Source organism: Hyla sarda, chromosome 1 (genome assembly GCF_029499605.1).
Source record: "Hyla sarda isolate aHylSar1 chromosome 1, aHylSar1.hap1, whole genome shotgun sequence".
Taxonomy (NCBI): Eukaryota; Metazoa; Chordata; class Amphibia; order Anura; family Hylidae; genus Hyla; species Hyla sarda.
Genome location: NC_079189.1, coordinates 381,933,342 through 381,957,483, shown reverse-complemented (window position 1 = coordinate 381,957,483; position 24,142 = coordinate 381,933,342). Strand labels below are relative to the sequence as shown.

The 24,142-nt window shown below is 42.0% G+C and overlaps 1 protein-coding gene across 9 annotated transcripts in view; it reads right to left on the bottom strand.

Moving 5' to 3' along the window:
- The window catches only part of AOPEP (aminopeptidase O (putative)), a 697,195-nt gene that overhangs the window by 563,756 nt on the left and 109,297 nt on the right, over nt 1-24,142 (bottom strand). For all 9 annotated transcript variants that reach the window (XM_056524681.1, XM_056524688.1, XM_056524672.1 and 6 more), the window contains one exon: nt 5,037-5,203. In XM_056524681.1, the coding sequence (XP_056380656.1) occupies nt 5,037-5,203 (167 nt within the window). The remainder of the gene's footprint in view (nt 1-5,036; nt 5,204-24,142) is intronic.

Sequence of the window (24,142 nt, the reverse complement as noted above, 5' to 3'; positions counted from 1 at the left end):
TTACGCCCCCTCCCATAGACATGAATGGAGGGGCGTGGTGTGACGTCACGTTCCCGTCTCGGAAGCCCGGCGGTTTCCAAAACTTCAGACGCAGATACGCAAAGAATGCGGGCTGCTGCAGGGAGATCGCGGGGGGTCCCAGCGGCGGGCCCCCCACAATCAGACATCTTATCCCCTATCCTTTCAATAGGGGATAAGATGTTTTTGCCCGGAATACCCCTTTAAGTATAGTAAAGGTAATGGTGCAACATGCTGGGACTTGTAGTTTCAGGTCAGCTGCAGATGCATAAGCTGTATAAGCTGGGCAATCTTTGGCCCAACCTATGGCTTTGCAGCTGACCCAAAACTACAACTCCCAGCATGTTGCACCATAACCTATACTATACCACTATATAGTGCAACATGCTGGGAGCTGTAGTTTTAGTGGGTCAGCTGCAAAGCCATAGGCTGTGTCAGGGCATGCTGGGAGTTGCAGTTACTAACTATAAATTCCAGCATGCCCTTATACTCTTTATGGATCTGCAGCTGAGCCAAAAAGTTCAACTTAAAATCATTTACTTTTACAGCCAGGACAAGTGGGCACTCAGAATGTCCTCTCCTGTCTTTGTGTCATGTGACCAAGACTGTTGCATAATGTAAGTCTATGGGACCATCTCAGTCACAAGGACACAGAACATGGAGAGAAGCGTATGGCAGTGCAATTCTTAGAGAGAAAAAATAGTCAGGGAAAAAAAACACTCTGAAAATAACCCGACACTGTTAGTAAATCAGGGCCAATATTTGCTATGCTACAAGTAATTATGTGAGTAAAGTATACCTTTGTCTGTTAAGTGTAATAAGACAATTGACTGCAAGAATCACTGACCTCAATATATTTAGATATCATTACAGCATTTACCAAATATTTACTGAATATGATTATTTCCTTGGTAACCACAAACTGTTTTGAATTGCTTGTGAAATCCCCTTTGTTCAAGCTGTGAGACTAGACTACAGCAATTCAAGTGCACCAAAAAACACACTATTCTCTTGATTTCTATAAGCAGAATCATGCATACAGTGCATCAGTGGGGAAGGAATAGAAAGGTACACAGGATGGGTGGGACCATGTGAACTGAAGTTTGAATGAGCTAATCTGTTTTAAGTAAATACATTCCATTTTTATGCTCACTTGGAGGTGGAAAAGGGCTGTGGAAAATCTAAAATTACTTTATAATTACAGAAGTATAACATGAGTCATTTACGAATAATGAATAGAAAATCAGTGCCCTTTTAACTAACAACTCTGCCACTAGACACAAATGACTAAGCTTTGAGACAGAGGCTGCCAAAAACTTGGAATATCATTGTCACTTTTGACATTCTGTCACATAATCAAATGATCCTTTCATATTTCTTCACTTTGAAAAAATACAGTAGATATACAATTAATACTAAATAGTTGGGAAATCTCCATTTGACTCAGACATTCCCTTTTTGCAGAGCTCAAAGTAATAAAAATTCTTCTAATTTTGGAAATTTTTTAACATATCGGCCCAGATTTATTAATCTGTCTGAAACCAAAACTGTCTGATTTTGCCCTTACCAACCAATCATAGGTCATCTTTCACTTAATCAGAGCTGGTTAAGATATGAAAGCTGTGATTGGTTGCTATGGGCAAAACAGACAGTGTTGGTTTCGGCAGATTGATAAATCTAGACTATTTTTAAAATTCTTGTTTTGTACTTATTGGGATACAAAAACATTTTTCTCCCTAGGTCTTTAAGAAAAAGTTTTCTTACTTTCCCTTCTAAAACCACTTACAGTGTCCTGTTATCAGTAAAGGCCATCAAAGACCCTTTTCTGACAAGTTATCAGCCTTTCTCTCCTCTCCTGAGCTCTTTTAAATGGGCACAGATATAAAAACTTTTGATATGTTATAAAGCATGTATAACCAATATGTTTTGGAATTGCTTTCATTAAAAATTTTCAGTATTTCATACTGAAAAAGCCAGTCAAAAAACTGCCTCCCTGCCTACTGGGATACATACCAGCCTGGCTGTGTACATTCGCCATCACCTACGTCATGGATCCACTTCATGATTGACAGGTCTGCAGAACTAAAGCTGCTGTGATTGGCCCCCTCATTGTCTGTGTTTACTTCACAGTCTCCTCGTGTGAGGAGAAGGGGGGAGGGGCAGGAGTATACTGCTGCCTGTGAGCAGATGATGAAAGAAGCTGGTGACTGAAGATGGGGACTGAATGGAGGATTTTTTGTTTAAAAAGCAAGTGTCCCTGCATGCTTATATGTGTGTTTTTTTCTTTTTCCTTGCTCCCCCTTTTTATTATTTATTATCTTTTCTATTTTATTTAGTATTTATATATTTTTATTTATTATTTTTCACTATTTTTCATCATTTTTCATAATTTTTTAATTATTTATTTTATTTATGTCTTATTAATTTATTTTTCATTTGTATATTTTTTTATTTTTCATTTTTTTATTTTTCATTTTTTTATTATTTATTATATTTAAAAAAAATAGATTTTTTTAAATTATTCTTGATTTATTTTCATATTTTTTAAATTTTTTATGTTCTTCACTTTGTTATTATTTTGCATTATTTATTATCCTGTATTAATACATCTTTATTGTTTTTTCCTTTTTTTCCCTTTTCTTTAACTTTTTTTTTACTTTTTGTTGTCTTCATCCTGTTCATTATCTAAATGCATGTTCGTTCTATTATGTTTTAGATACACATTGTGTCACAGAAGTCATATCACCTATCACTGTGAAGAATCTTCATTACAGCCAAGATCGCAGCCATTGTGGCCATTCTGTTATGCATACATTTTTTTTTATTTTAAGTCCTCATTTATGTCACTCGGATAATAAAACATTAATAACTTCATTATAATTTTGTCAGCAGTTGTTGTTGTGCTGTCTAGTTCTGATAAGGTAAATTATAATGTTTATGGTGTAATGGGCATGCGAGGCCGTCCGGCTTGATTGCGATATGTCCAGTTGGACAACGTGATCGGCGGACCTGCCTGCGCAGCCGCAGAATACAAATGATGGCCAATGTGGGTAAGGGCATTATACATACCCGATTGGCACACACTGCTGTGAGTGATCAGGGGGCGGAAGCGATGCGTCGACGTGTCGGAACTCTTCTGGCACGTGCGCAGATGCTATGTGTACAAAAAAGCATGAGAACAGGGATGGCTACGATCGGCATACTTTGATGCGATCTGTTCATAAACTTGGTTGATACTGAAGGTATCTACACAACACTATGATGCACTGTATTTTATATGGCACAAGACACGTTATATATGTCTTTATTGTACTGTTTATATATGGTTGCTATGTCAATCTGACATCACTGTGACTAATAGAGCACTGCTCCAATGAGATTTGAATAGAGGTGTGTTTTTAAGCAATTACATATTTGTATTATATATTTGTACGTGCTGTATCCAATGAAATGTACCTGTGGTATATATATATGTCCACTTTTTGTATTTATACTATGCTTGATAAAGGCTACTACTGCCGAAATGTTTCATTTGTTGTGGGGAGAATAAAGTAATCCAGTTTTTCAAGATCCATGACTTGAATGGTGCTGTGATTTCGGGACTTTGACTATGTGTGTGTGGATATATATGTATGTGTGTAAATCTGTGTTGTCTAGGTAATGTGCATGTGTATGAATAAATGAAATCAATGTGTGTGTGTGTGTATCTAATACAGAGCACTACAATCATATGCCTCCAGCTGTTTCAAAACTACAACTCCCAGAATGCCTGCACAGCCAAATGATGTGTGGGCATGCTTGTAGTTGAAGTTTTGCAACAGTAGGAGGAACACAGCCTGCAGCAACACTGCTGTAAATCATATGCCTCCAGCTGTTGCAAAACTACAACTCAACGGATGTGTGGGCATGCTGGGAGCTGTAGTTTTGCAAAAGCTGTAAACAATGTAACAGTGTGTGTGTGTGTGTGTGTGTGTGTAGCATAAAACCAGAAAGGAAAGGGTTACAGATGCTCACTCCTGACACCAGTGACTGAGGAGAGTGAGGGAGTGGGAGGAGGGGGAGTGGCTATCGCCTGAGGAGACGAAAGGGACCCGCCCCCCTGTTTCTAGTCGACAACATTAAGGTAATTCAGATATAAAGCTAATTCTGAAAGAAATATAGGTCATAGACACATAAAAATGGTATGTACATGATCAGGATGAGATATTGAGCAACATATAAACAGTTTTTTTTTTTTTTTGGATGATCTGACAGGTATGCTTTAAGCTGATTTATAACTTTAACAGTAAATAGAGGCATAAAGAAGCGGCAATTTCTTTTGAGGCTTTTATTATGCAAGGTGTGGGTGCACAGGCAAGATACACACAGGTTCCCTGAGCAATGTCCGATTCACAGGTTCACTGTGCCTGTGTACCCACACCTTGCATAATAAAAACCTGGAAAAAAAAAATTGTGGTGAGTTGCTGCTTCTTTATGCCTCTATAGACTTTGTTTCATTATCACATTTAACTGCTATTTGAGGCTGAGCACCACTGATGGGGCTGAGGTTCTAGTGACTGTGCCATACTATGCAGCAAACTGAGGATGTGAATGTCTTCTCCCCTTTATAACTGGAAGTAGTGTCAGCTATTACCACTTGCATTATGGTGATTAAAACTCATCTGTTGGTGGTAGGGATATGTTAATAACCCCATCTATAAAATGTTGTTGTCTTTAAATGATTTCCTATTTTATCCTGTATGATAACTTTGGCTAAAGATGGGGGATGAAGGTAGAGAACTATTAATGCCAATAACAACAATACAAAGAAAACAAGGCTTCTCAAATAATTTCAGTGGTGCAAAGCAATGGAACTTATTAATCTATATAACAAAGAGGCAAGTTGCAGTTCCTTAACAGTGCACCACTCTTTAATGCAAAATGATAAAAAAAACAAAGGTACAATTACAGAAACTGTAATTATATAATAATAATAATAATTAAAAAAAAAAAAAAAACATTCGCATTTGGTGCCTTACCTTCAGCATAGTGATTTGGAGTAGCAACATTTTCTCCACTCATTAATACAATGCAATTACTAGTAGTCCGAACAGTTGCATGCCATGTTGACATTGCCACAGGTGGCTCTTGACATGGAAAAAGGGCCCTGTTGTTTAGAGGTGATCCAAACGTATAAACACAAGGCCTAGATTTAAAAAAAAATAAAATAAAAAAAAAAAATTTTTTTTTTTTGCTACAGCTACAATAATCAGAATCTGTTCTGTCCAATGTATATATTTACATAGTGGGAAAAAGCATTTTTTACTTACTACACAAGTTACATTGGTATAACCTAAATAGTGCCACACCTTTAGTTATAGCCTTCAGGTTAAAATATAATGAATTATTCATTTAAATACAAATATTTAATACATTTAGTCAATTGTTATTACAAACCCTTATTCTGTACTGGGGTCATGAATTTTCTGGTTTTGTTTAATGTGAAAAAGCGTGAAATAAGTGTAAATGATAGCAAAAAAAGCCAGTCTAGAAGTGGTTAACATCCTTTACTTTATATTTCTACTAGCTGAATACCCGGTGTTGCCCGGATTTTCCTTCCTAATCCTTGTTGGGGAGGAAAATAAACAAAGAAGGAAGCTTTCAACTTCATATTCTGTCCTAATATATTGTTGTCATATCCCAACCCCATATCTCGACCTCCTATCCCGACATCATATCTCAACCTCATATTCCGTCTTCATATCCCCACCTCCTATCCCGTCCTCCTATCCTGCCCTCCTATGTCGACCTCCTATCGTGACCTCCTATCCCGTCCTCCTATCGTGACCTCCTATCCCGTCCTCCTATCTTGACCTCCTATCTGGTCCTCCGATCCCGTCCTCCTATCCCGACCTCCTATCGAGTCCATCTATCCCGACCTCCTATCCTGACCTCCTATGTCAACCTCGTATCCCGACCCGTAATATGTGTACCAGGTATTGAAATATCCCCAGCCATACGGAAGTTATGTGGGAACTTACATTTCCCATTGATTTGCATAGGACTTTAAACAAAATCCCGACCCTCACAAATGGGGGTAGTTAAGGGTTAAATTAACTATCCTGTATTTTAAGTGGACATATAAGTAACATGTGACCAAGAATTATCGAAATATCTCCAGCCGTTTGGAAGTTATGCAGTAACATATATTTCCCATTGACTTGTATGGGACTTTAAACATAAACCCTGCCCCTGGCAAATGGGGGTGAGTAAGGGTTAATTCACCTATCCTATGTTTGTTGTTGACATATAAGTAACATGTGTGCCAAGTTTCATGTTAATATCTTTAGCCGTTTGGACGTGATGCTGGAACATACACACACACATTGGGGGACATGTATCATTATTTGTCTATTGTAGACACAGTTCTACCCCTTTACACTCTTGTCTATTGTACACTCTTGCTCAGAATTTATTAAGGCTGTGCATGTCCTTTGATAAATCTTGTGCAAATATAGAAACGCCCCCCTCACTCTACCGTACACTCCTTCTCTACCTCACAGGAAAAGTGGACACAGGGATTTTGTTCTATTGCTTTGAGGCCAGGATTCCATTGAGGTTTTTTGTCCATCAGCAAAAAACGCCAGAAAAACTGTCACAGCTTTATCCTGTGTTTTGTCAGGTTTTCTTGCGTTTTTTACTTGCGTTTTTGCTGGTGTGTGGAAAAACGCAAATTTAGATACGTGAATGCGGAGGGCTATGTCAGATTTGGTGGATTGCGACGATGAACAGCGTTTTTTTTTAAATGTCGATAAAAGGGTTAACAAGGGCTGCGGGGGAGTGATTTTTTTTTTAATAAACATTTTTTTTCAATGAGTTGTGCTTTTTATAATTGAATTTTCAGTCTTAGTAGTGGAAGCTGTCTTATAGACGGAATCCATTACTATGCCAGGGCTTAGCGTTAGCACCAAAAACAGCGCTAACCTCCAATTATTACCCCGGTACCCATCGCCACAGGGGTGCTGGGAAGCGGCGCTCCTGGGCCTAGGTGGTAACAGGCTGGACGTTATTTGGGCTGGGGAGGGCCAGTAACAATGGTCCTCGCCCACCCTGGTAACAACAGGCTGTTGCTGCTTGGTTGGTATCTGGTTGATACTGAAAAAATGAGGGAACCACACACTTTTTTTTAAATTTATTTTTAAAAAAAAAACCCACATAGGGTTCCCCCTATGTTCAGTATCAGGCAGATACCAACCAAGCAGCAACAGCCTGACGTTACCAGGGTGGGCGAGGACCATTGTTACTGGCCCTCCCCAGCCTGTTACCGCCTAGGCCCAGGAGCGCCATTTTTGACGCTCCGGGCCTGTTGGTCCGGACTCTTCCCGGCACCCCTGTGGCGGTGGGTACTGGTGTGATAATTGGGGGTTAGCGCTAGCTGATTTTGGGGCTAACACTAAGCCCTGACTTAGTAATGGATTCCATCTATAAGATGGCTTCCACTACTAAGCCTGAAAATTCAAGTATAAAAAACACGATACATTAATTAAAAAAATTTATTTAAAAAAAAAAATCACTCCCCCACAGCCCTCGTTAACCATTTTATTGAAAAAAAAAACAAAAAAAAAACGCTGGTCATCGCCGCAGTCCACCGAATCTGACGTAGTCCTCCGCATTCATGTATCTGAAATGAGAAGAAAAGAAAAACAAGAAATATGGGTTAGTACATTTTTTGCGCTCTACCCTGGGAAGAGCGCACATAATGCAGCGTGTTCCTAAACAGGGAGCCTCCAGTTGTTGCTAAACTACAACTCCCATCATGGGGGGCAGTAGTTAAGCAACAGCTGGAGTCTCCCTGTTTGGGAACACACTGCTCTGTTCTCATTATGCAAAACGTATAATGTGAACTGAGATCTGTCCCTCTGCCCTTGGACTACTACTCCTATCATGGGACAGAGTCTGTCCCATGATGTGAGTAGTTGTAGTATCGCAGCGCTGCTGAGGGATGGCACTTGCACATCCCCTGGCTGCAGGACTTTTAGGACTACTACTCCTATCATGGACAGACTATGTCCATGATGGGAGTTGTAGTCCAGGCCTGAGGTGCAGATCGCACCGGGTCATTCTGCAGAGACCCACTGCAATTCGAATTTAAGTTAGTGTCAGTGTATATAGAAGCCACAGGCAGCGCGATGTAGCCTCATGTACCGCCCGGCTTGTTAACTTACATGCGGATCGCAGCAGATCATTCTCTGGAGATCCGCTGTGATCCCCATTTATTAACTATACAAAGCGGCGGTACAAGCGTCTACATTGCAGCTTTTATATACACTGTCGTAATTCATAATCGCCGCCGGGAGAGGGGAGCTCTGATTGGAGAACAGCTATTGACCAATCAGAGCTCCCCTCTCCCGGCGGTGGCGATTCTGAATTATGACAGCTGTATATAGAAGCCGCAATGTAGACGGATTTACCGCCGCTTTGTATAGTTAATAAATGCTGATCGCAGTGGATCTTCAGAGAATGATCTGCTGCGATGCGCATTTATTAAGCGGTACATGCGTCTACATTGCGGCTTCTATATACACTGACATAATTCATGATCGCCGCCGCCGGTAGAGGGAAGCTCTGATTGGAGAATAGCTATTGACCAATCAGAGCTCCCCTCTCCCAGCGGGGATTATGAATTATTACAGTGTATATAGAAGCCGCGGGCAGCGCGATGTAGCCGCATGTAACGCCTGGCTTCCTAACTGACATGCGGATCGCTGCGGGTCTCTGCAGAATGAGTCGGTGCAATCAGCACCTCAGCCCCTGGACTACAACTCCCATCATGAGCAGAGTCTGTCAATGATGGGAGTAGTAGTCCTATAAAGTCCCGCAGCCAGGGGATGTGCAAGTGCCATCCCTCAGCGCTGCAGTACTACAACTACTCCCATCATGGGATACACTCTGTCGGCGGCGGGGATTATGAATTATGACAGTGTATAAAGGAGCCGCGGGCAGCGCAGTGGAGCCGCATGTGTCCATAATCATTACATTGTTATTAAAAGGTAAATGGAAAGATTTTAAGTATCACAGAGATAATCTGACTTAAGGCAGAAGCAGAGTAATCGCCACAATCCGCTCTGAAAAATGACATGAATGATTTAGAGCATCTCGCTAAGTGCAGTCCAAGACGGCTTATATTTGCGTAAAAAAGAAAGGTACTTGCGGAAATCTTGTGTGTGTAAAGGAAAGTGTGCAGTTAATAAATCCGTGCCTACTATAGATGTCACTCCAAGGTACCTCATATCGCGACATCAGGAGGAAATGCTGAATGTATGCAAAAAAAAAAAGACGCAAAAAACTGCTTCCGCAAAATTTTGCGCAGGAATTTACCCACAAAAACTGTGTAAATTCTTTGATACATGTCCCCTATTGAGTAGGGCTGCAACGATTAATCGATGTAATCGATTATAATCGATAACGCGATTCGTTGTAAACGAATCCAGTTATCGAATAATCGTCCGATTCGTTGTCTGCCGTCAGTGGCGGCAGTGAATGAATGAAGCTGACATGTCCCGCATATAGGCTACATTCATTCGTTTATTCACCGCCGCCCGACATGTCCCCGCCGCTGCCATTCTCCTAGTGCAATCAGCACAGCGCGGGGCGCTAGGAGCAAGGCAGCAGCGGGGACATGTCGGGCGGCGGCAGCAGGGCCCCCCTTTAGACCGCAGCCCCCACCCTTGTAGACAGCTCACTTACAGCTGTCCTCTGTCGGGGCTGCCGTTTCGCTGCACAGTTCTAGCGTCCGCATCATGTAGTCCTATGACTCCTCCTCCCCTGCGCCCGGCGTAACGTTACGGAGGAAGCAGAGTGACGTGTATGTCACATGCTCCTCCATAGGACTACATGATGCGGACGCTAGAACTGTGCAGCCGAACGGCAGCCCCGACAGAGGACAGCTGCAAGTGAGCTGTCTACAAGGGTGGGGGCTGCGGTTTAAAGGGGGGCCCTGCTGTCTTTAAGGGTAGGGGCTGCGGTCTAAAGGAAGGCCCTGCTCTCTAAAGGGGGGCCCTGCTGTCTATAAGGGTGGGGGCTGCTCTCTAAAGTGGGGCCCTGCTGTCTAAAGGAGGGGCCCTGCTGTCTAAAGGAGGGGCCCTGCTGTCTAAAAGGGGGGGGCCTGCTGTTTAAAAGAGGGGCCCTGCTGTCTAAAAGGGGGGGGGCCCTGCTGTTTAAAGGGGGGGGGGGCCCTGCTGTCTAAAAGGGGTCTGTAAAAGCAATGGGTACAGGTTGCCTTAACACCTCACAGGTATTTCATGACTTTGTTAAATTTGGATGTGTAAATGAAAAAAACAAAAAAAAATTTCACTAAAATGCAGTTTTATCCTCTAATTTTAGGGGTAATAAGAGAAAATTACCCCCAAAATGTATAACCCCATTTCTTCTGAGTATGGAAATACCCCATGTGTGGACGTCAAGTGCTCTGCTGGCGCACTACAATGCTCAGAAGAGGAGGAGCGCCATTGAGCTTATGGGAGAGAGAATTTGTTTGGAAAGGAAGTCGGGGGCCATGTGCATTTACAAAGCCCCCTGTGGTGCCAGAACAGTGGACCCCCCCACATGTGACTCCATTTTGGAAACTAGACCCCTCAGAATTTAATAAGGGGTGCAGTGAGCATTTACACCCCACTGGCGTTTGACAGATCTTTGGAACAGTGAGCTGAGCAAATGAAAAGTTACACTTTTCATTTTCACGGACCACTGTTCCAACAATCTGTCAGACACCTGTGGGGCTTAAAAGCTCACTGCACCCCTTATTACATTACGTGAGGGGTGTAGTTTCCAAAATGTTATAAATGAGACAGGTCTATGGAGGGTGGAGAATTAATCCATTTACATTAGGGTTATCCGAGGGCAACCCACAAAAACCCTACTTACCCATAAACCCAAGTTAAAAGTGCAATCTTTATTGTTATTTTCTGCAAATTAGACTCAGTTTAACCCCTTAAGGACTGAGCCCTTTTTCACCTTAAGGACCAGAGCATTTTTTGAACATCTGACCACTGTCACTTTAAACATTAATAACTCTGGAATACTTTTACTTATCATTCTGATTCAGAGATTGTTTTTTCGTGACATATTCTACTCTAACATAGTGGTAACATTTTGTGGTAACTTGCATCCTTTCTTGGTGAAAAATCCCCAAATTTGATCAAAAAAATGAAAATTTAGCATTTTTCTAACTTTGAAGCTCTCTGCTTGTAAGGAAAATGGATATTCAAAATAATTTTTTTGGGTTCACATATACAATATGAGTTTTTACTTTTGGAAGACACCAGAGGGTTTCAAAATTCAGCAGCAATTTTGAAATTTTTCACAAAATTTTCACAATTCTGACAACTCACAATTTTTCTGTGACCAGTTCAGTTTTGAAGTGGATTTGAAGGGTCTTCATATTAGAAATACCTCATAAATTACCCCATTATAAAAACTGCACCCCCCAAAGTATTCAAAATGACATTCAGTAAGTGTTTTAACCCTTTAGGTGTTTCACAGGAATAGCAGCAAAGTGAAGGAGAAGATTCAAAATCTTCATTTTTTACACTCGCATGTTCTTGTAGACCCAATTTTGGAATTTTTGCATGGGGTAAAAAGGAGAAAATTTTTACTTGTATTTGAAACCCAATTTCTCTCGAGTAAGGACATACCTCAAATGTCCATGTAAAGTGTTTGGCGGGCGCAGTAGAGGGCTCAGAAGGGAAGGAGCGACAAATGGTTTTTGGGGGGCATGTCACCTTTAGGGGGCCCCTAAAATGCTTGGTTTCCCAAAAATGTTACATTTTTAAAAAGGGTAATAGCAGAAAATACCCCCCAAAATTTGAAGCCCAATTTCTCCCGATTCAGAAAACACCCCATATGGGGGTGAAAAGTGCTCTGCTGGCGCACTACAGGTCTCAGAAGAGAAGGAGTCACATTTGGCTTTTTGAAAGCAAATTTTGCTCTGGGGGCATGCCGCATTTAGGAAGCCCCTATGGTGCCAGAACAGCAAAAAAAAAACCCACATGGCATACTATTTTGTAAACTAGACCCCTCGGGGAACGTAACAAGGGGTAATGTGAACCTTAATACCCCACAGGTGATTCACACCTTTTGCATATGTAAAAAAAATATATATTTTTTACCTAAAATGCTTGGTTTCCTAAAAATTAAATTTTTTTAAAAAGGGCAATAGCAGAAAATACCCTCCAAAATTTGTAACACAATTTCTCCCGAGTACGGCGATACCCCATATGTGACCCTGAAATACGACTGGGCTCCAAAGTGAAAGCGCCATGCGCATTTGAGGCCTAAATTAGGGATTTGCATAGGGGTGGACATAGGGGTATTCTACGCCAGTGATTCCCAAACAGGGAGCCTCCAGCTGTTGTAAAACTCCCAGCATGCCTGGACAGTCAGTGGCTATCTGGCAATACTGGGAGTAGATGTTTTGCAACAGCTGGAGGCTCCGTTTTGGAAACAGTAGCGTACCAGACGTTTTTCATTTTTATTGGGGAGGGGGGCTGTGTAGGGGTATGTGTATATGTAGTGTTTTTTACTTCTTATTTTATTTTGTGTTAGTGTAGTGTTTTTAGGGTACAGTCGCACGGGCGGGGGTTCACAGTAATTTCTCGCTGGCAGTTTGAGCTTCGGCAGAAAATTTGCCGCAGCTCAAACTTGCAGCCGTATACTTACTGTAAACCTCCGCCCATGTGAGTGTACCCTGTACGTTCACATTGGGGGGGGAAATACCTCCAGCTGTTGCAAAACTACAACTCCCAGCATGTATGGTCTATCAGTGCATGCTGGGAGTTGAAGTTTTGCAACAGCTGGAGGCACACTGGTTGTGAAACACAGAGTTTGGTAACCAGTGTGCCTTCAGCTGTTGCAAAAGCTATAACCCCCAGCATGTACGGACAGCGGAAGTGCATTCTGAGACTTGTAGTTATGCAACAGCTGGAGGCATACTACTTTGACTGGGGATTGTATTTATGCAACAGCTGGAGACACACTGGTTTGCTACTTAACTCAGTGTTTCACAACCAGCTGTTGCAAAACTACAACTCTCAGCAGTCACTGACAGCCAACGGGCATGCTGGGAGTTGTAGTTATGCAACCAGCAGATGCACCACTATAACTCCCAGCATGCACTTTAGCTGATTGTGCAAGCTGGGAGTTGTAGTTATACAACAGCTGAAGGTACACTTTTCCATAGAAAAAATGTGCCTCCAGCTGTTGCAAAACTATAAGTCCCAGCATGCCCATAAGGGAATGCTGGGAGTTGTGGTGGTCTGCCTCCTGCTGTTGCATAACTACAGCTCCCAGCATGCCCTTTTTGAATGTTGGGAGCTGTTGCTAAGCAACAGCAGAAGGCTGTCACTCACCTCCAACTGCTGCTCCACGCCGCCGCTGCAGGTCAGTCCCTCGCCGCCGCCGTCGCTCAAGGAGCCCCGATCCCAACAGGGACGCCGGGGATCGGGGTCCCCAGCTTCTGGGGTCTTCTTCCCGCACCCGCTCAAGTCCTCCGGAAGAGGGGCGGAGCGGGTTGCGGGAGTGACACCCGCAGCAGGTGCCCTGATTGGTCGGCCGGGAAACCGGCCGACGAATCAGGGCGAACATGAGGTGGCACCAGTGCCACCTCACCCCTGCTGGCTATGGCTGTTCGGGGCTGTCAGAGACCTGATTGACCAGGAATACGCCGCAGATCGCTGGACTGAATTGTCCAGCGATCTGCGGCCATCACCGACATGGGGAGACATAATGACCCCCCTGGGCGATATGCCGGGATGCCTGCTGAACGATTTCAGCAGGCATCCGGCACCGGTTCCCCTCCGGCTAGCGGCGGGGGCCGGAAATGCGCAGGGCGTATCCATACGCCCTGTGTCCTTAAGGACTTGGAAACGGGGGCGTATGGATACGCCCTGTGTCCTTAAGGGGTTAAAATTGTCATTCGCTCCATTGTCCTGATCTGAAATTATTGATTTGACCATCAGGTCTTGTGGTGTGAACTCATGAATCAATGCAAGGTGCCTGCAGTAACACCTTCACTGATATAAGATTCAGGACAGGGCGTCTGTATTAAAACTTAACAGGCCCCCCTCAACATGTTTCGCTACCTAAGTAGCGTTGTCAAGAGGCAGACGGGCACTGAATGAAAAATGCCGTACTGGGGGTTCTTAACACCTCCCATCGTGAGGTCATCGGAAGCTGTATTAGGAGAATAGGCCAATAGGGATGGGCCTCTGAAGATTGATAGGTTTATTCACCAATGGGATTAGGGAAACAAGCAGTCAATCACAGACAAGAATACAATCATCCAATCCAAGATCTGGTCCTGTGACTGACAGCTGGATACCGCCAATCACATCATCCCAGGGTTCCTAGGTAAGAGCCAACACATCCGGTTATGACGTCCTGCGCACCAGAGGGATGCGCAAACAGTTAGTAAGAACCACTCGATACTAAGTCCGTGTGTATTGCTTCTGCGCATGCGTCATCCCTGCCAGACTATCCAGTACTTCCGGATGCGTGCTGCGCTATGCGCCAGGACTTAGATGGAAACAAGGATGCGCAGTATAGGTGCGAGGGTTCTAGTCTCCACAGGTAAGTATTCTGTCCTAAATAAGGACGGACTTATAATAAAGTTGAATACCAAATTACCTATGGTTTCGGTTTCTTTATTTTGTTATTTTAACATGTTTGTTCATAAGAGATGGATAGATCTTTAAAGGACAAGTCTCACAGCAAAAAATTGTTCAGCTTTTAGTGCAGAAGGTAAAGTTATATAGGTTTGTAAATCACTTCCATTACCAATGCTGCTTAGAAACAAGCTTTTTCTGCATTCTTTTGTCTGACAGTAAATTCAGCTGTTCCCCCCTGTGCTGCAGAGAGCTCCCTGTGCTCGGCCTGAGCCCCTCCCATCTGATGAATATTCACACTGTCCTCCCTCTGTTCTGCAGTGATTGGCAGCACTGCCTATATGCCGCCTGTTTCAGATCATAGCAGCCCCAGCAAACAGGCTGATTCTCTCCCCTCTCCTTGATAATGTTTTTACACTGAGAACGGAGGAGAGGGGGGGAGGGGAGGGAGCTGCCAGCGTAGAGCTGTCACACTGAGCACTGGGGAGAGAGGAGTGCAGGGCAGAGAAGGGGGGAGGTGATTGTGCCACTGTAAAGCTGTTTCACTGAGAGGAAGAAGAGGGGGAGGGAGTGATTTTACAGTGTAAAACTGCAGCTTCAACTCCCGGGTCCCTCTCTCTGAGCACTGAGATTACATTTTGTTTCCTCGTGGCCACCCTGCTCTCTGGGCTATGATTGGAGCTCAGTGTTATGTGGGAGTGAGCTAGCAGAGCTGTGAGAGTGACTAACATAAGTTAGGGGTGGTAACAAGCTCTCTGCTCAGGCAGCTGAGAGCAGGAAATGTGAGCAGTGCATGCAGGGAAATGTAGTCTTTGAGATCACAGGCATAGCCACCATAACCAGGAAGTAACTGGAATTTATGAGCTGAATAGCCGGTGAATGGGGGCCGGAAAAAAAATCACAAACATGTCAGATAGGTGGTAGGTGAATATACTATGGAATTGCTAGTTTTTTTTTTCTTTGCTGCATGGGATATCTTCTTTAAGTAAGTGGATGAATAGGTCTTCTACCATATTCCCTGATAATGCTCTCCCCTTACTAGATCACTGCTCTTATAAACCAGATTGGTATACTTGGGCTGACAGTAATGGCATATTTGAAAATAAAATAGGATAAAAATAAATAAATCACGGATGTTCATTCACTGTTACTGGATGTCTTTGATTTTAAGAGGTGAGTCCATCTAGAACACATATATGCTCATGACCAAGTACCCTCTGGGCCCATTCTTGTAGATTCCTTATTTTAGCAAGGTGGGTACGTGCATAGCAACGAATAAGTTCATGACCATTGCTTCGGACAATGCATAGATCTTTGTGCTCACCATATTGCATATATAAATATATAAGGACTGACTTACTTTATTCCCTAACCAATCGGTGAATTTTGTCTCCATTAAAACACTTAATCCCTATAATTCCATGACCTCAGAAAAAGGCAAAAATGCGGAATAAAACTATATTTGAAGTATTTGGAATCAGTTTGTACAAAAGGTGTCATGGCTAATGAAATTTTTAATTTGCATGAACTGAATATAAATTAAATTAATGGGTTAAAGGTGAAACCCTCATTTAGACCCAATGGGGACATGGATTTAAGCCTATGGATCCACTTAGCCTCTTCAGAGAGAAGCTTTTTGTCTAGGTTCTCAGGTCTCGGACCTAACAGTACTTTTGTCAATCCAAAGAATTGAAGAGTAGATCAATCCCCTCCATGTTGGAGTAGGAAATGCCTTGCCAGAGGTGTCTCTGCTCTTGTTCGGATTGTGCTGATGTGCTGGGAAATTCTCCTTCTAAGTTGTTGAATAGTTTTCCCTACATAAATCATCGGGCATCCACAGCGTGCAATGTAGGCCACACCAGTTGTCCGACAATTTATGAATTCTCTAATTATATATTTACGACCATCAATTGGGTTCGTAAATTGTCTTGGGAACTAGATGACAGAAGGAGCAATTTCCACAGGGAAAAGAACCTGTGATGTTAGACCTAAGCCATGTACCACTGATGGTTTCTGAGTATAGGCTCTTGACCAGTTCCCTGATGTTTCTTCCTCGCCTGTATGTGACGGATAGGCCAATATTTTTTCATAACATCCATCATCTGGCGGCTATTCTGGTCAAAAGTACCTTTACATCTAACAACCCTTTTAAGGGGGGTTACTGGCTCCTTGTTTGTAATCAATAGTTCACTTCTCGATGTATCTCTTGTTCTGGCAAAGGCTCTATGCAACACTTTCTTCGGGTACTCTCTGGCCAGGAACCATTGATACAATACTTAACATTCCTCCATAAAGACCTCTTCTGAGGAACAATTTCGTCTCGCCCTCAGGAATTGCCCTACCATTATTCCCTTCTTTAAGGACACAGTATAATGGCTCCTCCACTGTAGGAAACTATTTGTGGAGGTGGACTTCCTAAAGATTCTCGTTTGGACGCTGCCATCTGGCTCCAAATGGATTTGCAGATCCAAAAAATTGATGGTGTGCGTGTGTATCTCATGTGTAAAATGCATGCCTATATCGTTGTGATTTAATGCTGTAACGAATTCTTGAAACAAAGTGATAGTGCCATCCCAAAACAATAGAACATCGTCAATAAATCTTCCCCAAAATAAAATGTGATTAGTGTACTGGTGAAAAGTGTCAGAAAAAACAAGACTGTCTTCCCACCACCCAAGGAAAAGATTGGCGAAATTCGGTGCACAAGCGGTGCCATTACCTTGTAAATAAAAGTGCCCTTTAAATAAGAAATAATTGTGAGTAAGTAAGAAACGTAGTAAAGATAAAACAAATTCATTGTGAACTGTGTACTGTGTCCTCCCCAGTGGATAAATAGTGTTTAACCGCCTCCAATCCTAATTCAAGTTTAATGTTTGTATACAATGCCTCAACATCGAGGCTGGCTATGAGAGTGTGAGGTGGGAATGAAATTTCCTGGAGCAGTGTGACAGCGTCCCCTGTGTCTTTAATAAATGAAGGTAAGGCTGTGACGAACGGGGTTAGAATTTGGTCCACATACAAGCTTATTCCCTCAGTTAAATTCTCATTCCCTGATAGGACGTCCAGGGATACGGTTCCTTTGTTTATGTATTTTCGGTAGAGCATACATTGTTGCCAAAACTGGCTTGGGATTGAACATGACACGGAATTCATCATCCATCTTCAGCCTCCATCAAGATTGTTTTGAGGTCTGCTACATAATTTTTTGTGTGATTGCCATCTAGTTCTGATAGGTCATTTATTAGTCTCAAAACCATATCTTTGTACTCTGCTTGGTTCATAATGACAATATTTCCTCCAATGTCAGGGGGTTTCACTATTATTTCCTTGTGGTCTTCTAGTTCCTTCAAGGCTTTGGTTTCAGCCCTCGTAAGATTCTTCTGTATTTTGTGACTTTTAATATTCGTCAATTCCCCAGTGACCATTTCAAAAAAAAATTGTATGTTGTTATATTGACTAAAAGATGGAGTGACTTTAGATTTAGGCCTCAAATCAGAAAACAGGGGGTCTATATTTCTTACTTCTGTGTCGTTTTCTTCTAAAAGATCAATAAGGTCCCTTATTGCTCTCTCCTCTTGCACATTAGTTACGAATAGATTAGCTTCCCGGTTTTTATGCATTTTGTGTAAAGCTAGCTTTCTAGAGAATAAATTTATATCCTTTTTTCAGAACATCAATTTATGTCGGGGTGAGCACATAAGACGAAAGATTGATAACCTGCATTTCAACCTTCACTATCTCGACTGGGAGGGATATGCCCATTTTTCCCGGTCTCGAAGTGCTCCCACCCCTAAAAAAGTTGGCTGCATAGGGGTGTTCATTTGTCCTGTGGTCATTATTGGTGCCACTGTGGTCATCACTGGTTGTTGGACCAAGGGTGTAAAATGAGCAGAGGAGGAGTAAGCAGGCATGTGCTCCCCCTACCCTGACACTCCTTTGTACTGTTTCTGAAAAACATGTTATTTGGGGATTGCTTCCCATGCTTTGATAGTGATTTGGTAAAAGAGTGCCTGTCTGTATTGGTACAGACATTTGAGGACATGCTGGAGTCTTTTTGAAGAAAGGACGCCTGTTAGAATTGTTGCGTTTATTTTTATATCGCGTTTTTTTGCATTTTTGCCTTTTTCTGAGGTCATGGAATTATAGGGATTATATATGGAAAATGGCGAGCTTATATGGAGAGCCCAAAGATCTATGCATTGTCCAAAGCAATGGTCATGAACTTATTCGTTGTTATACACATACCCACCTTGCTAAAATAAGGAATCTACAAGAATGGACCCAGAGGGTACTCGGTCATGAGCATATATGTGTTATAGATGGACTCACCTCTTTATATCAAAGACATCCAGTAACAACAGTGAATGAACATCCGTGATTTATTTATTTTTATCCTATTTTATTTTCAAATATGTCATTACTGTCAGCCCAAGTATACCAATCTGGTTTATAAGAGCAGTGATCTAGTAAGGAGAGCATTATCAGGGAATATGGTAGAAGACCTATTCATCCACTTACTTAAAGATCTATCCATCTCTTATGAACAAACATCTTAAAATAACAAAATAAAGAAACTGAAACTATAGGTCATTTGGTATTCAGCTTTATTATAAGTCCATCCTTATTTAGGACAGAATACTTACCTGTGGAGACTAAGAACCCCCGCACCTATACTGCGCATCCTTGTTTCCATCTAAGTCCTGGCGCATAGCGTAGCGCGCATCTGGAAGTACGGGATCATCTGGCAGGGATGACGCATGCGCAGAAGCAATACACACGGACTTAGTATCGAGTGGTTCTTACTAACTGTTTGCGCATCCCTCTGGTGCGCAGGACGTCATAACCGGATGTGTTGGCTCTTACCTAGGAACCCTGGGACGATGTGATTGGCGGTATCCAGCTGTCAATCACGGGACCAGATCTTGGATTGGATGATTGTATTCTTGTCTGTGATTGACTGCTTGTTTCCCTAATCCCATTGGTGAATAAACCTATCAATCTTCAGAGGCCCATCCCTATTGGCCTATTCTCCTAATACAGCTTCCGATGACCTCACGATGGGAAGTGTTAAGAACCCTCAGTACGGCATTTTTTCATTCAGTGCCCGTCTGCCTCTTGACAACGCTACTTAGGTAGCGAAACATGTTGAGGGGGGCCTATTAAGTTTTAATACAGACGCCCTGTCCTGAATCTTATATCAGTGAAGGTGTTACTGCAGGCACCTTGCATTGATTCATGAGTTCACACCACAAGACCCGATGGTCAAATCAATAATTTCAGATCAGGACAATAGAGCGAATGACAATTTTAAACTGAGTCTAATGTGTGGAACATAACAATAAAGATTGCACTTTTAACTTGGGTTTATGGGATAGTAGAGTTTTTTTGTAGGTTGCCCACAGGTAACCTTAATGTAAATGGATGAATTCTCCACCCTCCATAGACCTGTCTCATTTATAGCATATGGTTTAATAGTGGGTAAAAACCCCACCTTAAGGGACACTAGCCAAACAGGCATTTTTCAACCCTAACAGTGTCATGGCAGGCTTCTTGTCTGGCAAATTAAATCCAGACTTGTTCCTTTTACAAGCTCAACACATTTTTTCAGCCAGTGACCTACCTCTTAATCAGATTGATATTCAATCAGCATTTCGAAGTTTACAAAAAACGTACAAAAAGTATATTCGTTCCTGGCAGAAGATAGCAAGTTTAGAGACGTATCTCCAACAAAAGATAGTATATAGGGGATTGAGAATCAACATTCTACCCAACTCTCACCAGGCAGACACTGAATTCATACGGGGGTGGCAACAACTTATGACCGAAAACTCACTTTGAATGTTAGATTACCTCCTCACCTATGAGAGGCAAGCCTTTGCCAATCTAAGCGTGCCGTTAGAGAGCCAAATTGAGGAGATACAAGCGTTTAAAAATCATTCTGAATTTTCAAGCCTCGAGGAGAAATTGCAGAAACATATAGAGAGTTTTCAATCGGATATTAAGAAAACACAACAAATATATCAGAGATAAGAGGGACTTTGACACTGGTCAAATCTACATCAAGAGACCGCAACCCAATTATACAGCTCAGTATACTGATATCTGAATCAGAAATCTCTGAATCTGACGATACATCAAATCCATCTACGAGACTAACAAACCAAACAACAAAACCGCGATATAAAAATAAACGCAACAATTCTAACAGGCGTCCTTTTTTCAAAAAGACTCCAGCATGTCCTCAAATGTCTGTACCAATACTGACAGGCAGTCTTTTACCAAATCACTATCAAAGCATGGGAAGCAATCCCCAAATAACATATTTTTCAGAAACAGTACAAAGGAGCATGGAAGCACAGAGTGTCAGGGTAAGGGGATCTCATACACCTATGCCTGCTTACTCCTCCTCTGCTCATTTTACACCCTTGGTCCAACAACCAGTGATGACCACAGTGGCCCCTATAATGACCACAGGACAAATGAACACCCCTATGCAGCCAACTTTTTTAGGGGTGGGAGCACTTCGAGACTGGGAAAAATGGGCATATCCCTCCCAAATGAGATAGTGAAGGATGAAATGCAGGTTATCCATCTTTCGTCTTATGGGCTCACCCCGACACAAATTGATGTTCTGAAAAAAGGTTTAAATTATGTCTCAACTCCTTCCTACGATTCCTTTAATTGGATAAAGGATATAAATTTATTCTCTAGAAAGCTAGCTTTACACAAAATGCATAAAAACCAGGAAGCTAATCTATCCGTAACTAATGTGCAAGAGTAGAGAGCAATAAGGGACCTTATTGATCTTTTAGAAGAAAATGAAACAGGAGTAAGAAATATAGACACCCCCCCCCCCCGTTTTCTGATTTGAGACCTAAATCTAAAGGTATCTTTGCACATTCTTCCTTACAAAAGTCTTCCAGTTCTTTGAGATTTCTGGGCTGTCTGTCACGCACTGCTCTTTTAAGGTCTATCCATAGATTTTCAATTATGTTGAGGCCAGGAGATTGTGAAGGCCATGACAAAACCATCAATTTACGCCTCTTGATGTAATCCCTCGTGGATTTCGAGGTGTGTTTAGGATCACTATCCATTTGTAGAAGCCATCCTCTCTTTAACTTCAGCTTTTTCACAGATGGCATCAAGTTAGCATCCAAAATTTGCTGAAATGTTATTGAATCCATTTTTCCTTCTACTCCTGAGATGTTCCCTGTGCCACTGGCTTCAATACAACCCCAAAGCATGATTGATCCACCCCCATGCTTAACAGTTGGACAGAGGTTCTTTTCATTAAATTCTGTTCCCCATCTTCTCCAAACGTACCTTTGCTCATTCCGGCCAAAAAGTTCAATTTTCACCTCATCGGTCCACAGAACTTGTTTTAAAATGCATCAGGCTTGTCTGTGTGTTCATTTGCAAAGTTCAAACGCTGATTTTTGTGGTGAGGACATAGAAAAGGTTTTCTTCTGATTACTCTTTCATGAAGACCATATTTGTACAAGTATCTCTTTATAGTGGAAAAGTGTACCACAACTCCAGTATCTGCCAGATCTTTCTTCAGGGATTGTGCAGTCAAATGTGGGTTTTGAATTGTTTTTCTCACAATCCTGCGAGCTGTTCTGTCTGATATTTTTCTTGGTCTTCCAGATCTTGCTTTAACTTCCACTGTTCCTGATGACTGCCATTTCTTAATTACATTCCGAACAGAGGATACTGACATCTGAAAACGTTTTGCTATCTTCTTATAGCCTTCTCCAGCTTTGTGAGCGTCAACTGTTTTCAGTTTCAGATTTCTAGACAACTGCTTAGAAGAACCCATGGTGCTGATTGTTAGGGCAAGGTCAGTTGAGTCTGGGCATTTAAAACCTTTGAGACTGACATCACCTGATCTTCCCAGATGATGGAGAACAATCCATGACACTGGCAGGTCTCAACTTTGCCAAGGGGCAGTGCATGATATAAATTCTGCAGGGTGCCTAAACTTTTGCTGACGCCATTTTTTTGTTTTCTGTTATTTTGAAAGTGTAAATGATGGAAATAAAATCTAACTTTTGTTGACATATTATAAGAATGTCTAATCTGTAATTTGATGCCTTTTGGATATTTTTCCATCTTTACTTGGCTTCTTTATGCACATTAATTTTTACCTGGGGTGCCCAAACTTTTGATCCCCACTGTATGTTACTATAGCTAATAATTTGCATTAAGTGACTAGTACTATACGCTATGCATTCGTGTTAATTAATTGATATATACGGTACATTAATGTTACTTGGGGCTTATGTTACTGTAGCGGATATACTGGCCATTTTACATTATTTTAGCTGACATATGGGCCTATATTACTATTGCTGGTAATTTGTGTTTGTTACTGTTACTTATATATATTGCGTATTAGTGGTTAATGCTGAACATTAATGTTGTTCAGGGCTTACATTACTATAAGCTCAAATACTGTGCCTTGATGTTATACCATGCTTACGTTACCTCAAGTGATATACCATGCTTCAAAGTTAACGGTTCCCCACACTGTGACATACATATGGTATGGTTCCCTACAGTGTCACATACGACTCCCTATAGTGTGAAATTCACACGATAAATACGGTTACTTACAGTGTGACATACATACTGTTCCCTACTGGGTACTATGCATACAGTTCCTTACAGTGTGACATACATACGATACATATGGTTCCATACAGTGTGACCTATGTACGATTACCTACAGTGTGACATACATACTTTTCCCTACAGGGTAATATGCATACAGCTCCTTACAGTATATGTTTCATAATTTATTGTCCCATTTTTTGTTTTAGCTCTGTCATGTTAGGCTTACGTTATGTACGCTAGTCAAGTATTTTAGGCTGTGGTCATAGTATTACACTTACATTTTCAAGGGCTTTGGTCGGATATATTAGGCTGTTATAGCGTCACATTGTTCTTGTAGGCAAGCAGGTATGGTAAACATCATTATAGTTGGCAACATTCCTAGGATACCCAAGCAGGTATTATTCAATGACTAGGTTGTTTTACCTCTTAGTTCTATACATTCGTTGTGGTAGGAGGCTGATTTCTGTCATTAATCTGTAAAGCCTCATCTTTATAGTTTCCTTTCTGGTCATTACATACGCCTTGTTACAGCCAGTTTGACCTTGCCATTCCAGGTAAGCTTTAAGTCGTCACTTTACATGCCTTTCGTACATCACACGCTCCGGAGAGAGATAGGCTGCCCGACAATCCTTGAGCTTCATATCGTTGTCATTCCTTTGTACATTACAAACATTCTTGTTTGGGGCAGATTGTATCATCAATCCACGAGCCTCTTGTCGTCATTTGTTTTTGTAGCTTACATATGCCCCTGTTAGAGGCAGACTGCTTGACAATCCCCGAGCCTCATGTTGCTTCCGTTTCTGTGTTACTTACAATTCTGTCCCAGGCAGATTGCACTGTCAGTCCACGAGCCTCGTGTTGTTGTCATC